The sequence below is a fragment of the Python bivittatus genome, unplaced genomic scaffold, assembly GCF_059951505.1.
Source record: "Python bivittatus isolate LINGU-HERP-01145 unplaced genomic scaffold, Pbiv_v1 ctg000020_np1212, whole genome shotgun sequence".
Classification (NCBI taxonomy): Eukaryota; Metazoa; Chordata; class Lepidosauria; order Squamata; family Pythonidae; genus Python; species Python bivittatus.
The window spans coordinates 69,498,510-69,518,728 of NW_028277030.1; the positions used below are offsets into that span (position 1 = coordinate 69,498,510).

Sequence of the window (20,219 nt, forward strand, 5' to 3'; positions counted from 1 at the left end):
ACTTTTTTTTTTTAGAAAGTTCTGGCAACCCTTTATGGACTTTTTGCTGACACCAGGATTGAAAAGTTGATGTTTTATGAACTTGCTTATAGATAAGGGATGGGATTTGGGATATAGAGATATCTGTTTGTATAGGAGGTGAAGAGTTACTACATTTCTTTATACTTGTTACAATGAAGGTTTGAAGTCACTTCTTTATATATTTCTTTTTTTCTTACTTTTTTCTTGCACTTTTTATTCTTTCTTACTATTCTTTTTTCTTTCTTTAAGTTTAGTTTGTATTAGTTTTTACTACTGTAATCAAAATTCTTAATAAAATTATATTAAAAAAAGAATGTTCTTTAATTGAGTATTAGGAAGTTAGGGGAGAGTAGATCTACAGCCTAATGAAATCCTATTCTTAGATATTCATTGTCGTACTTCCTATCCACACCTCTTTTTGGATAGCTTGTGCAAGATCATAGTTTTACTTAGCAGAACACATATGGATTCACAGCCAATAACTGCACTCAAAACCTGTTCACTACTGACAATTTTATGAATTTTAGTACTCATATTGCTTGTTGCGTTATCATTCCTATGCTGCAATGAACCCCTTTTCAGCCACTGATGCATTTTGTGAATCAACTGTCTTATGGTGAACACAGGGAAGCAGGGATTGAGGCAGTGAGTGCTGGCTTGGCCAGCTGATTGGAAATGAACATAGAAAGGCTGCAATGACTACCCACTAGATATCTGCAGATCACCAGTGATCACTCTTTTAGAATGACTACTTTAATAAGAATAATGCAAAGGACACCTATCTGAAAACCAAATTTAACTAAACTGTCTTGCTTGCTTAATCAATTACCAATACTAGTGTTTGAATACATGTTGGTAATCTTGGGGGGAAAAAAAACATTTTTAGCATTGGTTTACCCACAAAATATAGTTATATATGGAATTACAAGGATCATGATGATTCTTGCAAAGCTGACAACTGAATAACATCGTTTCTGTTTTATATTTTAGTTGCTGATCATTGATATCCTGCAGCTTGAAATATATAAGAAATATATATGTATAACAGGTTAGGGTTAGGTTTAAACTCTCATCAGTTAAGTAGGTTCTACATGCAAATTTAGGGCTTTCCTGATGTTGGGGGGGGGGTGTACAACATACAAGGGAAATCTCACGCAATCAGTGCCTCTGTCTCCCAAGTAGTTATGTCATTGAAAGAGTTACCCCAGCTGCACAAGAGTCATCCATAAAAACAATGATTCCCACAAAGCTAGGGTAACATGCAAAGGGCCCCCTATTCCAGCTGCATTTACATCAGAGGAAATTCATCCATATCAAGTATACAATACACATTACATGATGGACGGCTCACTAATCTCCTCACAGGGAGAATTCTAAATAGCCATTGTTTGCCTTATGATTCACCCACAAGCATTAAAAATAGGGACAGTCGCGTCTGTTGGTTTTGCTCCTCTTCTGTAATTCAACACGACATGCAGAGTTGGCATCATTGTAAATTTAGAAGAGATTGTTAGATCTGCGTGCTCAAGCAAGCAGCCATACAGATAAGGTGGTAAGACAAAGGGAATACAGAAACAGAGACTAAAAGAAGAATAAGATAAGGCATGCAGAACACAGTGTCCAGATTTCTTTCAAATGCTTTGCCACCAGTGGCCAAAGGAGGTGTCTGTATTTCTGTATTTTCTTTTTTGTACCTAATAATGTCTTGCATCTCTGAGTGATGTGTGCATTTCTGCTGTCACTCCTGCTGTACGCATGTGTATGCGCACACGGGGAACCACGGGGTGTGCCGCATACGCTCATCCTGGGTTACAAGACTGGGAGGAAGGAGGGCGGATGGTTTAGAATTAAGCAATTGCCAACATTCTGAGCCACTTCCCAAGTGGTTCTCTTATATCAGGAGTTCCTAAACCTTTTGCTATCATAATTCTCTTTAGTGAAATCTTAATGTACACACCTCCCCAAAAATCCAAACACCAAAATGAATACAAATGAACAACGAAAACAATACAGTGAAACTTTGGGAAAGGTGGATTTATTGTAACAATTTAACTAAAAGGTTCTTCCCACCTCCCCTGGCCTCTGTCTGCACCTTCCCAAGGAAAGTACATCTCACAGTTTGGTAAATTCTGCCTATATGGATGCATTAGGGAGAATTTTGGGGGATTATTTTTTCTTGCAACTCCTGCCCATTTTCTGATTAGATCGTTCTTTTGCCAGCTTTTTCCACCATACCAAATTTAGTCCTATTTTATTCTGTTTCCACAGTAGTCCCACTGAGGGACAGACAGGACCCAAGATCCTTTATAAAATATCTTTCCAATTCTTTTTATTGGGTTGGAAAGAATAAAGTCAGTAAGTTATTGGATGGGAGACCATCTCAGAATCTAGAGTGCAAGGTAGATTGGAAATTTTAAAATAACCCCCAAAGACTGCAATGGTAAACCCAGTTTCATATTTCTGCCAAGAAAAATATATTAATATGTCCATGAAGTCATCAGAAATCAAGCTTGACTCATAGTACACTTTATTATACAAAAGGCAAAAATACACTGAATAGTAAAGAGAAAGGTGAGAATGAACTGAGTTAAAGGAGATCAGAGAGCCTTGTGGAATTCCATGAAGCCAAATTACCTACAACAAGCAGGTGAAAAAGTAAATGCCATGTTTAAAATGTAACAAAAATCATTTTAATTTTTAATGTCGCAAGGAGTAAAAATATATATAAATTGGTCACAAAGCAATTTTAATTGTACAATTGATCTAAGAGTATTGGATTTCATCTATACATTTTTTGCACAGGTTTCATTTGTACTAGGTAATTGTACACTTCCCCAAAAGATAATGTACAATGTGCTTAAATGGTCTAAGAAGGAATAGACAATAGAAAGTTAAAAGAAAGTAAGGAGTCTAGTGATTTTTTGAAGATTGGAAACATTTTCTATTTCCAAAACTTTATCTAAATAAATGAAATTAGCATGGTTAAAGACCACTGTGTAAGACTAAGAACAATTATGATATCTGCTGATTTAGGAAACTTACCAAATCTAAGTGGGTACAGATTATGGTAAGCAATGTAAACTTTGTAAGATTTTTGTGATCAGATTTTTCAGTCATGGCAGCTGGTTGCAATTTTTGGCTATAAAGCTGAGTTGAGTTCCCGATAAACATCTCTTGACTGAATCAGATTCTATGTCTTTTTCTCTCTTTTAAGTGAGAGAAAGGAAAAGAGTTTGTTTCTTCGGATTCTATTTACATTTTTATCACACATTTGTTTTTCTGGCAATTCTAGTGCTTTTCTTTATAACACAAAATTGTCCATCCTAGCAAATACTAAAATGGTTGTACCAAAAGATAGGTTTTTACTGATGGGAAGTGAATCTAGATATTCCACTCCTTGAAGCTGCTTGGATCTTGCCTACACATTCCAAAAACCACTATGAAAAAATGTTTCCAAATAGGTGTGACAATCTTCACTTAAGCTGATAGCAATTTAGCACCATAATGATCTGATGTATCAGTAACAGCTCGCCATCCCAAAAGATAGATACAAACAGGCTCTGTCATTTGTATGTGGTAGATTTGCAAAGTGGTCCAAAGAGTACTGAGTTAAGGATTTTAGGTCTTTTCAGAGGAAACAGTGAAACCAAGCCCGTTGCTTGCTTTATGTTTTATTGCAAAGTAAAATGATTATGTGTTTCAATAACTGACTGCATATTTATTAGCACCAGCATGGATGGAAATTGCTAAAAAAAAAAAAGGCACCCAGGAAAATGGCATTAGACTGTAATATTAACAATTGACTTGAATCATATGAGTCTGGTATCAGGGTATAAATGTGTGTACATGTATGCATGTGTGTGTGTGTGCTTATACGTACATACATACATATATAAAGAGAGAGAGCTTCTTAACCTTTAGCCATGGTTATCTCTTCTTAACCTTAACCATGGGCATCTCTTCTTAACCTGTAACTATGGCTATCTCTTTATTCCTGAAGCTTGATTAAAGAAAGAAAAGTCTCTGCTTGAGGGAGGAAGGGAAATAAAAAAAAAAAATTCAACACACATGCCTTCTGTGCCAAACACACAATACCATTACAATTTCCAGAGCTAGCACATTCCAAACAGCATCAAAGCTTTTAAAAATTGCTCATACAGGTATTCAGATGATTCCTATGTATCCATTCTAACTTAATGAACTCCCTTTGTCAATATCTATAAACATCATGCAATTATACCTTCCATGTGTTTATTTAAATAAACAGAGATCCAAAAAAGTGATTGGAGAGGCAATCATCATATTACAATTACTGTTTACTTTAAAGAAGGGCTATAAGTTCTCCAATTATCAAATGAAATGAAATGAAATCTAGCATTTTAGAAAGTTGGGTGTGTATTAAATAGGCTTGTACTTTCCTGTCTTTTAGAGCACCTAGGGCATTAATGTCAGCAAAAGTAATATGCATGGAATTCTGCCTTTGGCATCAGTTGTGTCCTAGAACTAAAGCAAACCTAAAATATGATGCAAAACCATACTTAGCCATAATCAAATCTCCCTGCATATGGAAGTATTGTCTACCATATGAAGACTGCGTACAGCTCAGGTGTCAACATTTGTGAAATTTCATAATCTACAAATAATTTTTTATTTACATAGCCCCTTCTCTTGGGGCTGTTCATTCAAGATAAAAACATCTGATTAAAATAATTCTGAAAGATATCTTATATCAGCTTGAATCTCATGCTCCTCTCCTCTTTTTTGCACACTGGCATTGGTACTTTGATCCTCTACTCATTAAACAACTGTTGCAGAAATAAGGAATAGTGGCTTAATGCTTAAAACCAGATTTAATACTTAATGTTTAAAAACCAGGTTTTTAAAACAATTTAATTCTAATTTAAGACCTTGATTAGTTAAATTACATTATATATAAGGCATAATTCAGATTTATGGCTTAAAGAGACCAGAATCAAGCACCCAATGCCAAAAAGTGTAGCACTTATGTGACACACATGACATACCTGTCTAATATTAATTTGTTCCCAACTTAATAATACATTATTAATCATGAATGTTGTGTCCAAATCAGCCCACAGTCTGGCTTCCACTGAAGTACTATAGGATTAATTTTATGGATTAAGACATCTGTGGACTAATCTATTAATGGATTAATCCATCCATGAAACAATCCATTAATGTGGATTTTTTTCAGGAACGGTCTATGGGGGGGGGGGAGTTGTGTGACAAAAAAAGTCATATTGAGAAATTGGAAATGTGATATTATTCCAGATGTCAAGGGATGGTTATCAGAAATGTGTGGTCTATCTGTTTTGGAAAAGGCAGGATTTTTCTACTAATCAAAGGATGCATGTGTTACTATGGCAGAGATATAGTGATATTTTACAATAATATGATGTAATATTATATGATCATATTATATAATATGATCATATATAATATAATGATCATATTATAGTAGCATATTCATTAATAAACCAGTGACTATTGATAAGTATAAAATATAAGGTAGCATTTTTGTTTTCTTTTTTAGTTTGTTTGGGGTTGCCTCTTTCCTAGTTTTTGAACTTTTTTTAGGTTTAAATATTTTGTTAATTGTGCATGTATAATTTTTAAAATAAAAATAAATAAATATAAAAAAGAAGAAGAAAAAAGGAATGATTGCCATAATAAGATTTTTAACCCACCTAAATCTAGATAACAATGTATTTAAGTATCCACAAAACACCCACAATTTATTCTGAGTTTTCAACAAAGATTAGCAAACCTTTCTGTTCAGAGATGACATATACGCTCATGAAAAATTATATATAGCAGTACATCATTTCAGCTAAGAGAACACAAGTATCAATTCTTCACAACAGAAAATGAGTGACATACTCAGGTTTTAAAGGAAGATCGATGATCAGGTTGCAGCCAAATACAGAGATAAGGGTTGTTGCAATTTGATTGGGTGAAGGGTGGCAAAATAAATATATCTATATTATCTCTATCTTTCCCCTTCATGGAATCAATACCTTAGATCAAATTTCAGCTCTTATACTTCCTTTTCCATTACTACAGACCTCCAGCCTCAGGAACAAAACAGATATACCACGTGCAAATTATGAACCTAAGACCACGTTACCCGGAGAAAATTACAACTGATCTCTTAGAGTAGAATAACATCTGAAATGCAGCCAAAGGGAGAAGGATAAACAAAATGAGATAGGGGTGGTAGCAGTGCATGAGGAAGTATATGTGAATGCTTCTTACTTGGAGGACAGATGGATCCTACTCCTGTATTCCTAATAATTAATGGAGAAAGTCAGGATTGATGCAAGATGTGACTGGGAATTGGTTTTCTCCCACTTCTTATTCAAACAAAAGGTAAGAGCAAAAAAGGGGAAAATTTTATTATTGGCATCAATGTGAACTCAGAAGTTCCACAGCAAAAGAATTAGATCAATGACTCTATATTTCTTTTTCTTAGAGTTTCTTTTTGTTTGATTTCAAAACTTACATACATCAAGAGTTCTCTAAGTAGAAAAAAAAATATTTTGGGACAAATATTTTGCCTCCAAATTAATAAATATTTAGCTACCTACTTGCCTTATTAAAGGGAATGATAATGATGAAAACAATAGCATAGTTCATTGCTCTTAAAAGTTTTATTAGCAATGGCTGGAAAATAAATTCAGGGAAATAACAAATTTCCATTCAACTAGCACCATTCAAACCTCCAAATTTTTACCCAAATTAGAAAAAGCTCTTGGTTGCTAGCATTTTCCCCAAAGACGTCAGATCAAATTTCTTATAAAAACATGTTTACCTAGGATTCAAGACTACCACCAGGACATTGGCATAATGTAAGGGAGAACTGAAGTCTATTGCAACAATGCTGATTCACATCACTAAAGAAATAGAATTACAAAGAGAAAGTCTTATATACATCACTAGCTGGATCACATACCTTTATCACATGATGCTTTTCACTCAGGGCAGGTATCTTAAACATTTGACACCAATAGGTTGTGTCTTGTTCTGGTATAGCCACCTGTCTTAATAAAATGGAAAGAAAAAAGGCTAATAAAATATGAAGTTTGTTTTTCCCCTGACAATTCAGCATACAGTTCTATCCTTCTTACTCTGATACTTATCTAAAGTAACTTACGTTTTGGTTTGCCAAGTCAAAATATGGCAGGGAGGGAGGGATAATAGCATTCTTCTCAGGATTCAATAAACGAAGACTCTTTGTCCCACGATTAGAACCATGGTAATTTTGACCTCCATTTTTAAAGTCTTTGTCATGATAGGCCCATATCACTCGTACTGTGCTTTCCTAGAAGAGGAATGCTGCTGATGAGTTATATAAGGAGAAATCTAATACTACGATCACAGCCTACCTGAATATATTTTCCACCTTGCAAAGGATTGGGGAACGTATGGCCGTCCAGATGTTGCCAAATCAGAAATCCTAGTAGTTGCTATCAACATGACTGAAGTTGAGGAACGCTGGGAATTATAGTTCAGAAACCTCTGATGGGTCATACGTTCCAAATAATGTTGATCAACTTCTGTATCGATAATATGCTTTAAATGTATATTATTTCAAAACTGAATGGGATTATTATTTCCCATTTTTTAACTTTACATTTTGCTTTTGTATTTTTATATTTATTGTAAACTATTTTGATACAAAAGTAATTCATGCTTAGGTAATCTTCCATTTGGTTTACTATAACATATTCTATGCAGGCTAGTATGGCTGTGAGGCGGTCATCCGGAACATCTTTCAAAAGCCCTAAAACTTAGGTCCTTAACTCTCCACATCTTCTGCACACTCCAATTCTGTCCCAGAAAGTTCCTCAGCCCTTGAACTATCAGCTTTAGGGGTGGTAAGCTTGGATGAGGGAACTATATGAGAAAGAATATTCTACCACCAGTGTCTATTCCACTGTGTGACAGAATAAATCCTCATTGAATTACAGATCAGAAGATACACTAACATCGTATCTACCTTAATCAGTATGTACAGTAATTGTACATACAGACTATTTATTATGGCATAATTAGCATAATGATTAAACTGAGAATGAGAAGCTATTTTTTTCCCCAAATTTATTAAGCTATTTTTTCTCTTTCTTTCTCATTCTCTAATTTAGGTTTATCATGAACTTTACCGTTAGACTCTTGTCATTTGGGTCACAAGTGTGAAGCTGCCGGCTGAAAGCTAGTATTGTATGAGTATTATTTTCCATAGCATACTCCAGATGGTAATCCTGCTGAGAATCTTTTTTCAGTACTCTGTCTGCATTTGTAAAGCAATCCTGTTGAACATAGAAAGCAAAACATTATCCTGCTGTTCTTTTTAAATGTTCTGAACTCCACAACCTTTTCAGTTTTGTGGGAAAGAAATGTATACAGAATATGTTGTAATTCTCTAAATAAATATTTTACATTAACCAATAAGAGAAAATCTAATGTGTAGATGTATTTTTCCATTCTATCCTTTTGAATGTAATTAACATTGTATAAATGCCACATGCAGTAAGTGTATATAATAAGAGATTCTTACAAAAAGAGGTGCCTATTTTGTAATCATACATTTGCCTATTCTGTAACCTTAAGAGCATTAGTGGACTTAGCAAACACGTATTTGAATAAAATCTGATCCTCAAGAACAAATTGTATAGATAGTATTTCTCTGCATTACACTCCTATCTTAAACATGAATTCATGGAGGTTTTGTCTGGCTATTACATAATATATGCACTATTTTTAGGTGCATCTTTCTCTGTCTCAATGTATTTTTTATTGCTCTTTTTTCCTATTTGGGGGGTAAAATCAAGAAATATAATATTTTTACTCCTACTCTAAATCCATTTTTTTAGTTCCCATGCACTTAATCATAAGGGGATAAGTAAACCACGTACAGTATTGTAAAGCTAATATATACTCTCTAGAGAGGAAATATTAAATTGGAATATGATATTATTTTACCTCCTCATATTGTTAAACCATAGAAATGTTTTAGTGATTCTCCTTGCTGCCCCAAGGACAGATTATCCTAGTCCTCATTGTAGCAGAAGTATAATATTATTTTTATGATTGTTTTTATCCATGTTATTTTTATTTAATTGTTGTACGCTGCCCAGAGTTGCTTTGTGTGAGATGGGCAGCTATATAAATGGGACATATAAATAAATAAATAAATAAATAAATAATGAATAAGCTGCATTAGTAATGTAGTATTGTTAATCTCGTCCCCTCTGTATTCTGTGTTACAAAGTGCAGCTGCTTTTTTGGCTCTGCTCCTACTTCCCAGTTCATCATAATTTCAGCAACTCTTGTGATGGCCATTCCAAAACACATTCCATAGACACCAGGATGATAATATTGACTAATGTTCTTTCTAAGAACTAAGAATTTTATGCATTTGCTCCTAGTTTGCATAGCGACCACACAGAGATATAAAATTTGGAGATGTTTTAAAGAGGTGGAAAAACTTTTAAAAGGGTGTTCCCTTTTTTTAATGGAAATTTGGTGAAAATTAAAATATATCCATTGCTTATTTTTAGATGAAAATAAAAGGATACTGCTGAAAATATCTCCACTCCCAGTGCTTTTAAGCTACATGGAAGACAGGAGCAGATAGGCAAGGAAAGTAACAAAAATCAACAGAAGAAAGGAAGTCTATGGGCAAAATGAAAATTCCAGTGCCCCTTGGTGGTAAGGAACTCATTTTTGGTCTTGTATTTGAGAACTGTATTGCTAGCTTGTTGTTCATATGCAATCATAATATCTGTAATAATCTGCAATTATCTGACATTGCAGCAGCAGCAGCAGGCTCAACACTACTTTTGTCAAACAACAAAAGCAAGGATGTGATATTGCACCACAAGTTATACCCCTTTGGGACATGCATGTGATATTGCAATACATATAGAAAGGATCTGTAGCTTCTGTGGAGACCATCACAGTAAGGGAGCACAGGCCAGTATATCAGCAACTGGGGGGACACAAGAGAAGAGCTGAAGGTCCTGGAAAGACAGGAGCCAGGCCAATTGGTAAGATATGCTATGCCGGTCCATTGGAAGGAGCATTGGTGGATAAGAGGCAAAGGAGTAAAGAAAGGGAAGGCAGTGGGAAGATGTGAGGTGGGCAGGCTAGAATACAGACCATGTAGAGGACAGAAGAGAAGGGAGTGACATGCAGCCTTGTCCTACTCACCTTGTAAAATCCCCCCAAGTTCCCTCCAGATTTTGTTTCAGCCAAAATCAGGAACAAGCAGACATTTCAAGTTTTGTTTTTGCTCAACTGGGGCCAATTCAAAACAGTTTGGTAGAACTTCTGGAACACAACTGTTTATTTTGTTTGAAATTTAGTCACTTCCCTAATAAGCAACCAATTTATGTTATATTATCTATTTTCTTAACCTACCTGGAATTAGGCAAAATTAAACTCATTATCTTGAATGGCATATATGTTGTCACCACCACTTTTGTTCTCAATAATGTGTGTATCATATGCCCATGATATGGCAACCTGGGTCACTGCATTCCAGATATTTTGGACAACTCTCACTCATTGGCCATACATCTGGAAGACATCAGACTGCCTATTTAGCATGTAAGCTATCTCCATTATGGTAAAGTTAACATGTTTTGCAGCTGTTACTGAAATCAACGTATATACAGTATACACATACACACCCTACTATAGGCAATTCTAGGCTGCTGGATGGAGTGAATGAATCAGATATGTTTCATTCAATAGAAGTCATTTAGAAATTGCAGCAATACGCAGTAAGATGATTTTACAGATCATAAAAATTCTAGCGTATAATTTCTTACAGATGAAGGCATTGAGGATGAATTGTTCCTCACATGCTGTGACCCTGCACTCGCTCTCTCAAAAACGATTTGCAGTTGATATGGTTTCTGATTACTGCTATACAAAATGGCAGGGAGAGTAATTTCTTAAGGATGTAGCAAAAAGATGCAAATAAGTTTTGTTTTATCCCTAAAAAATGAGAGCACAGCTGCAGAAGGAACCTTGAGAATGACAGCTGTCTTCATAGGCCTGAACAGGTGTTTATATAGAGGAAAAGTCATCCACATCCTTGCAACCTGCAAGAGATTTTGCCTTCTTCTATCAATGAAGTAAGTAATAACAAAATACTATTTGGGGCTCTCCAGCACAAAGGCTTGCCAAGTTTATCTGAGACCCTGATTAAGCAGTTGTATTACTACACACAAACCTTTATGCTAGCAACATTTTAATCATTGGACTGGTACAGTGGCTACTATGTTGGGTATGGAGGTAAGAAACCTATATGAATGTAAAAAAAGCTATGCAGGATCACACCAAAGATCTCTGTAAAGCAACATTCTTTCTTGCAGTGGTGAAGCAGGTACCTATTGTAAGCTCATAGCAGGATGTAAACTCAACAGCCTCTTTCTTGTGTTTTCCAGCAATTGGTGATAAACCCTACTGTCAGTAGTTATTTTTAGCCATCACAACTCATAGCCCATGATATATTTCCAAGAATATAAGCCCATTTTAAGTTTATCCAAATTTAAACCACACTATTTCATTTGCCAATAAATTCCACATTTAATGCAGTTAAAGGAATGTAAAGCAAATCCTTTTATTTATCCTGAAACTTCTTCCATTCAGTTTCATATGATGATTTTACATTCCAATATTTTAAAAATTTATCTATCCCTACTTTCTCCACATTCTGCATAATTTTATGCATCTTACTTATCTAAACTAAAACAAAAAACAAAAAATAAAATACTACAAGTTTTTCAGAATATAGGGTTTCTGAGAAAGCTGAATGTCCATTAAATGGCTATTGGGATTTTACACATTCAAAAAACTACAAAAATATGAATAATGTACATAAAATATAAATGAAATGTTTATTCAATGGGGGAAAATCCAAATTGTGAGTTTGGAGACACTCCAGATAGAGTGTCAAAATCAGAGACACACACAGATAGCGTTCCCAAATTAGGATTTGATATAAATTGAATGTAACATCAATCCTATTGAAAACATATTTGTTGTTCTCTGGAGATTCTTTGAGCGTGATCCAAAGGCTCAGGTGGTGGTAGTGTCCATGAGTGCCTTTGAAAAACTGCACCAATTTTGTTTATTCCTTGAGAATAGATACCTAGTCAGGTTGACATATATATAAAAACTTCCCCTCTCACCTCTATGGGTGGTATCTGTCTTCCTCAATCTTGGGTCCTCTATCAGAGGCCTGGGAGTTTGAGGGTTCTGCACAGTATCTTAGCTGTTCCTAGCACTGCACTCTTCTAGACAGAGAATTCTGATGTTGTTCCTGGGATCTATTGGAGCCACTCTCCCAGCTTAGGAGTCACACCCCCAAGTGCTCCTACCACCACTGGGACCGCTTTGGTCTTTACCTTTCACATCCTCTCTAATTCCTCCTTCAGGCCCTGGTATTTCTTCAGCTTCTCATACTCCTTCTTCCTGATGTTGCTGTCACTTGGCAGTGCTACATCTATCACCACCACTGTCTTCTGGTCTTTGTCTACTATCACAATGTCTTGGCCAGTACCTCCCTGTCTGTCTGGATCTGGAAGTCCCACATGATCTTAGCCCTGCTATTCTCTATGACCTTCTGTGGAATCCCCCATCTGGACTTGGGAGAGTCTAGCCCATACACTGTGCAGATGGTCCTGTACACAATGCCAGCTACTTGGTTGTGCCATTGAGTGTATGCTGTTCCTGACTGCATCTTACACTCTGCCACTATGTGTTGGACTGTCTCTGAGGCCTCTCTGCATACTCTGCACCTTGGGTCCTGTCTAGCATGGTAGACCCCTGCTTCTATGGATCTGGTGCTTAATGCCTTTTCTTGTGCTGCTACGATCATGCCTCAGTGCTGTTTTTCAGTCCAGCCCTTTCCAGACACTGGTAGGATTTCCCAGTATCAGCCACCTCAGCTATCTGTTGATGGTACATCCCATGCAGGGGCTTGTCTTGCCATGGCACTTCCTCTGCTTGAATTCCCATGTCTGCTGCTGCCTCAGGCATTCTCTCAGCAGCTCATCTTTGGGTGCCATCTTACTGATGTACTCCTGGATGTTCTGGGTTTTGTCCAGGACATTGACACTCACTAGACCCCACCCACCCTCTTTCCAGCTGGTGTACAGTCTCTGGGCATTGGACTTGAGGTGGAAACCTCTGTACACTGTGAGCTGCTTCCAGGTCTTCATATCGGCAGCCTCCATGTCCTCCTTTGGCCAGCTCACTATACCAGTAGGGTATCTGATGACCGGCAGGGTGTACGTGTTGATGGGGTGGATCTTCTTTTTCCCATTGAGCTGGTTCTTCAGGACCTGACTTATCCTTTGGTGGTACTTGGATGTTACTGTCTTCCTTGCCTCCTCATCATGGTTCCCATGCAACTATGGGATATCAAGGTACTTGTAGATGGTCTGTATGTCTGCTATGTGGCCCGCTGGTAGTTCCACCCCATCAGTTTTAACTACCTTCCCTCTCTTTATTACCATCCGGCCACACTTCTCCAGTCCAAATGACATCCCAATGTCCTTACTGTAGATCCATGTCAAGTGGATCAGCAGGACGATATCTTGTTCACTCTTAGCATATAGCTTGATGTCATCCTTGTAGAGGAGGTGGCTGATCCTTGTAGAGGAGGTGGTAGTTCCACTCTTGAACTTGTATTTGTATCCAGCCTTTGTGAATATCTGGATGAGGGGGTTCAAGCCTCGGCATATGCCGCACTTGATGGCCACTTGTGCGAGCTGTCTTGAGTTGGCTTCCAGTGTTGTTCTCCACAGTCCCATTGAGTTCTTGAGGAAGGTCCTTAGCATCCTGTTGACTTTGTATAGCACCAGGCATTCACAGATCCATGTGTGTGGCATTGTGCTGTAGGCTTTCTTATAGTCAATCCAGGCTGTGCTCATATTGGTCTGTCTAGACCTTGAGTCTCAGGCGACTGCTCTATCTATGAGCAACTGGTATTTTGAGCCTCTGGTGTTGTTCCTAATACCCTTCTGAACTATGCTCAATGTACTGGCCCACATGATCCTGTAGCTTGGGGGCTATGCCGACAGATAGGACTTTCCATGTTGTGGGGAGGCAGGTTATCTTAACTTCCTACCAGCTCTTTAGCTCATTTCAATTTCCTCTCTCTCCATGAGAAACTCTGTGCATTGAAAAACCTTATCTGGCTTTCTCCCAGCTCTCACAGTCTCCCATAAGTACAGTTTGTAAGTCTAGGAGAGCATGCATTAGGATGGTAGATGTTTAACTTCTCCATTCTGGCATAGATGAACCTGTTGGTTATTTCCGGGGTAAGGTTTGAATACAAATTTGGCCATTGCATCCAAAATCCAGAACATGGATGTCTGGAGAATCAAGATTTTACCATACAGAATAATATTACAAATAATGTACAGTATATAGTGGATAAAGGAGTGATGCAGAGGATTGGAATGAATTGGCAACAGAAAGAACAGAGAGTGATTGAGTAATTTCATCAAATCTAGAAACTTGCAAACTGGATGCATTTAAATTAGGCAGAGGACAGGGTCTGCCTCTGGGGCCAAAATCCCAAGACTTCTTGAAGTTGTATAATTTGGCATGCCAGACATTTTAGGAGTATTTCAGCATTCTGCAGTATTGTATCTGTGATGAAAATTATCCAAAAGTCTCAATGATTACAAGCAGATTTGTGCACAATTGCCAATGAAACTAAAAGATCGTATGGAATGCCAATAATCAAAAAGATACCAACTACATGGTAGGAAGATGATTATACTCACAGGTATTCCTAAATTTTACTATGTGAATCCTTTTCACTATGCTGTAAATACAAACACATTCCTACATTAAGTTAATGCCTATAACATGTGAGAATAAGTGGCACCATATATACATTTTCCCATAGTCAGAAGCAATCCAGTGTTAAAATCTGTGATCTGACTTGTAATTTGAAATATTTATACGAAAACTAAACAGTTTACATTACTAATGTGTACTTTTAAGAATTCAGGCTTAAATACATAATTTCCAAGGTATGAAAATATCCTTTAAGTGTCCCACTATGATAGGCATATTTTTTTTGAAGATCAATTTTTCCAATTAATTCAGCCATAGCATATCATGTCCTATTAATGTTGAGATCTCTCACAGATTAAGAATGACCCATGCAAGCTTTGTATCTCATCTGTTCTTCAGACATAATGGGTGGGAAAGCATAACAAATGGTGACTGGACTAGTGTTCTTCCAGAAAGACCCTTGCTCCAGCAGAAAAAACAGCAATACTTAAGCAGTAGTAATGCCTTAGCTGGTGCTTGGCGGTAGATATTGCATTCCTTTGGGGAACACACTGAGTTTTTAAGAATCTTTTTTTCTTCCCTTCATACTGTACTAACATGCCAGAAAAGATTCTTAAAGATATAATGAGATTTCCAAAGGCATGCAATGTCTACAACAAAGCACCAGGTGATATTTAAAACGTGTGCCACTGTGACATTTCTCCTTTTTGTTTCTTTGCTAAATACTTCTTTGTCATGAGTATGTTTGAAAAACAGCATAAAGTTCAATTCACTGGTTTTTTTACCTTTTAAAATCTGATTACTCCATAACAACATCTCCAAATTATTTGCATGGATATATGTAATAAGCAGATATTCTTTATTTTGGGTACCAGCAAACGAGTGAGTGTGATAAGTACAGTGCTTTCATGTACTAACGAAGAGCTATTCACAAATAATCCTCAAATGAATATTTTTATGTAAGAGTTTAACAGAAGGCCCTTACAATGCAACCTTCTTAAATAAATCACACAAAACAGGCATTCATAAAGAAGGATTACTCTCTGCAAATGGATACTGTGAGCTGAAGTTAGAGATGCACAATTCCAGAGCAGGAGCAAGGGGGTTTGACAACTAAAGAGGAGGCTAATAATTGAGCTGGAGAATGGAAACTCAATGAATTTGCAAGAAAGCCCAAAGACTTTTTAATAGTAAAAAAAATTAAAATCCAAGGGTTAGAGCTGCCTTGAGCATTCTCGTGGCAAGTAGTCTGTAAAAAATTTACTTTGGCAATATTGCATGCCTAATATAACTACAAGCCTGAACAGAATGAGCAATTTCTCTGAGGCAGCACCCATATTTATCCATCCGGCATCTTTCCATCACTGCATTGTTGGGGGGTGGGGTTCCCCATACTTTAGCATATTCACAATAGCTTCAGCAGTCTGCACCACCTAATGACCTTAAAATGTGCTCATAATTGGCATTATACATGACATCGTTCTATAAACTTTTATTTTCTTGTTAGCTCAGCTCTCTTTGCTTTCCTTTTTTACACAATTCATAGATCTATTAAGCATGCTTGAGAGACTCCTCTTATTTAGACATGGATTTTACACTTCCCAAATAGCGCTGGGTCCCCACTCTGTACTCCTGGAATGCCTGCCCCTAATGCATCATCCTGCTCTCAGCCATACTTCTGAAGAATGTGTCAGCCCTTTAGAAAGTTCCTTTTTGTCCTTCTGTCTTTACAACATAATTGCACCCTTCAACCTGATTGATCTGTTTGCAAGGAGGTAACAGAAGAATCTTTTAAGTTGCGCTCCATCATAGCAAATTTTAAAGCAACAGCCTCAGGTTAAATACAGTGACAACATGAAGAGGCCAAAAAGAGTCTTATTTATGCTTTTATCAGAACCTTTGCTGATATCTAGCACTTGAAGAATAAGAAATTATTTGTTGCATGCCTCTCTATATAGAAAATAGATTCCTTTTCTGGATTGTTTATGTAGATGGGGTATATCCATTTGTGTGTGTTTGTATATGTGTATCAGCTAAATTCATCCTGTATGAGTAACTCACTATGTGGCCATAGATGGCCAGAAATTACATACAAGAAAGTGAGCAAGAAGATGGCAAAGGAACAGTTGGCTTAATTCCTCATATACAGCCATATTTCTGTGCTAACTGCAATGAAAGGAAAAGTCTCTTCCTCCAGAACCAGCATGAATATTTGAAGGAAAACATTGATCTGTTTCTTCTACTAGCATACTTGGAAGATATTTTTTCACTGTCCTGGTCTTTGCTTGAGAAGAACCCCAAGCTATTAGAAAATTAGTAAAATTTTCTGTTTAGCAGATCTCTTTTTATTTAAAAAGGCAACTTACATCTCAGAAATATAAATTGGTCATCTCAATAATATATAGATATTTTACTTTAAAATCAATATGGATTCCAAGTACCTTGAGCCAAGGACCTACTTTTTTTTATTCTAATGAAACAATGGAAGCACCACAAATATTGATGGGATTATAAATAGCAATAGCAACAGTAGTTGCTTGATTTAAGAGTAGTAATAGAAAAAAATGTATAACTAAAGAGAAAATATGATTAAACACTTAAATAAAGAGAAACTATGATTAAATGTGCATTCTGAAAACGTTATCTGGAAGTTTATTGTGAACAACCACACTTCAGCAGAATTGAAAGCAGAATTGAACCACTGAAATAGATGCACTGAAAAACCAAAATTCACTGCTGCATTGTAGCAGTATCTGACTTTTAGATGACATTTCTAAGGAAACAGCCTTAAGAGTTAAATATTGACAAGATCTAGAATTCAGTATCTATGCCATAGATCTTTTTAAATGCTTTACCTTTTTAAAAAGTTAGTACCTACTGGTTTGTTATTTGTTCAGTGTTCTTTTAGGAATCATTAATATCACTAAAAATGTAAATAAATACTCAGATGCCAAACATAGAAAAATGGATTCAATAATGTTAATATGTATCTCAATGCTGTCAATCTAAGTTATGGTTGTCATTATATAGCTAGATACAAACAAAATGCTTGTCCTGGTATTTCTACCTCCTTACAGTTTACCTACTCAATTTATGTGAGAATTTGTGAGAATCTCTATCAAATACTTTTTGGAAGTATATCCAATCAATCAGCTCTCTCCAAATATTTAGAAAAATATTTAATTACTGCATGGAGAAAAGTATCGAGAAACATACATAACCATCAAACTGCCTGTAAGATAAGATTAAGTGTTAATAAGGTTCTCTCATTTTGGGAGAATTTAGCTACTAACATGAGCTATAACCACAGATCATACATATGGAATTGGTCTGAAGTTGCATCTGTAGTATGCTACTTTTCTGCTTAGGGGAATTTAAATAAATATTTAGGGATTACATAGTACTTCATATTATGACCAACAAACAAGAGGGTTAGACTAGATTATTTTTGTACTTAATTCCAACTCCACAGTTATATGATTCTAAGAGATTAAATTATGAATTAATTCAGTCCACATATGTGTTTACCATATAATGTTATCACAAGTTTGAATGCTAATTAACTATTAAATGAGAAAGGCAGAAATTATTCAATTAATTTGCTCTTCCCTTGGGTGCCCTACCAAAGACTTGGCAAGCAAGAGTATTTAGAACTGTTGAGCAAACACCTGGAAGCACAAAGACAAATATTGCATTATTAACGAAATGTATATTCATCTGTTATTTCTGAGAATCTTGAACATGAAGATGAAATGTATTCAAGTAAACACTGAAGTGTGTAATTCAAAATACTAAGATAAGGCTGAAATGCATCTTTACCGACTAAAAACATAAAAAGAGACACAATTGTTGTGTGTCAATATGGGAAATGGACAGGAACCGTTCTTGGCTTTGCTAGTTGGCAGGTTGCCAGTCTGGTCACTTTGCCTTCAAACTTAGGCAAGTCTGAAAGGCACCCCTGATAAAAAGGAATGATAAAATAAGTCAGGTGTTATTGTTAAAAATGGCTTTCACTCTTTCTCTTTGCCAACTCGCAGAGGATTGCAAAATCCTCCCTGCTAAGAACATAACAGAAAAAGAGAGAAAACCATCATGACAGCCACGATGTAGCAGTTGCATTGTCTTATTTCTTTTTTATTGACTCTACAGGAAACTTACTGGGTTTGCATGTGCGTGTGTTTAAACGTATCCTCATATCCACTCGGCAATCTGTATATTGGCACTAGACGAATAAATGTACTGAACGGGATGCTGGACCAGCCAGCAAACTCAAACTGGGAACTATTTTTCAACGACGACCTACCGCCTCTCTTGTTAGCTGCTCTGAGTCTAATTAAAGTATTAAACTTTATGAATGATCTTCCGATGGAGACGGGAGTACCTCTGAACATACGCAAAATGCTGTCAGGGAAAGGACTAGGACGAACGACTGGATCTTCCTTTTCGGCTTGCTTTTTCTCCACCGCGGCAACGCTCGCTTGGGGAAGCGGGGGTTGCCCTCTCGCGACCCTGCTCTTCCCCCCCCCCTTGCTGCTCACCTGCAAATAGGGCTTGCCCCGGTCGAGTCCACCCACCACGATATCCGCCGAAGCCATGGCTCCTGTGGGGGAGAAGCCGAAGCCCACGTAGCCCTGAGTGAGCACCTCCAGGCGAAAGGAGATGGTGTTGCCCTCGTGAGCCCACAAGAGCCGATAGCGGGACGAGCCGTCCAACATGGCGCTGTGAGGGTAGTGGCGCCCACCGGGCACAGGCGGCAAAGCCCAGAAGAAGAGCAGCAGCAGCAGCGGCAGCCGCCAGCAGCGCATCCTCCCGCCCGCGCGCGCTCCAGGACGCAGAGTCGGACTTGGCGCCAGCGCGCCCCTCGCCGAGGGCCCGGACTGCGCTCCGGATTGAAGCTGCCGCTCTTGCCGCCGCCGCCGCCGCCCCTTAACGCCTCCCCAGTCGCTGAGCCTCCTCATTGGCGGAGCCTGGTCTGGCCTCGAGGGCCGAGCGAAGTAGTGGGTGGTGCAAGCGGAGATAGAAGCGGAGACGGGGCGGCAAGCGAGAGCTGAAGGAACGAGAGGGGAGCCAACGAAGCCACCTTCTGAGAGGGAGAGGGAGACGAGAGCAGAAGCTGAAGATGGGGCAAATATCCCTCCACGGGGAAACATAGGGCTGGCTGGCTGGCTGGCTGGCTGCCGTCCTCGGTTCTGTAGAGAGGCAGCGGCTATTCAGCAGAGGGACCTTTTCCCATCTCCCGGTCCTGGCACTGGGAACTCTCTTCCAGCTGCTGAGGAAGGGCCGAGGGCTTTATTTAGATGCGCACGGCACATTACCGCACGGCACCCTTATCATCTTCCTCCTGCACATCA

The 20,219-nt window shown here is 37.7% G+C and overlaps 1 protein-coding gene across 2 annotated transcripts in view; it reads right to left on the reverse strand.

Annotated features, from left to right (window-relative positions):
- Positions 1 to 20,126, reverse strand: part of MOXD1 (monooxygenase DBH like 1) — a 47,436-nt gene extending 27,310 nt beyond the window's left edge. The window contains exons 1-4 of one of the 2 annotated variants that reach the window (XM_088140865.1): positions 19,407 to 20,126; positions 8,205 to 8,351; positions 7,196 to 7,363; positions 6,995 to 7,078 (exon numbers count right to left, since the gene is read on the reverse strand). In XM_088140865.1, coding sequence (XP_087996991.1) covers positions 6,995 to 7,078; positions 7,196 to 7,363; positions 8,205 to 8,351; positions 19,407 to 20,018 — 1,011 coding nt within the window. In that variant the 5' untranslated portion in view covers positions 20,019 to 20,126. The remainder of the gene's footprint in view (positions 1 to 6,994; positions 7,079 to 7,195; positions 7,364 to 8,204; positions 8,352 to 19,406) is intronic. The other variant, XM_007437007.3, reaches the window with a different exon arrangement.
- Positions 20,127 to 20,219: the final 93 nt, after the last annotated feature.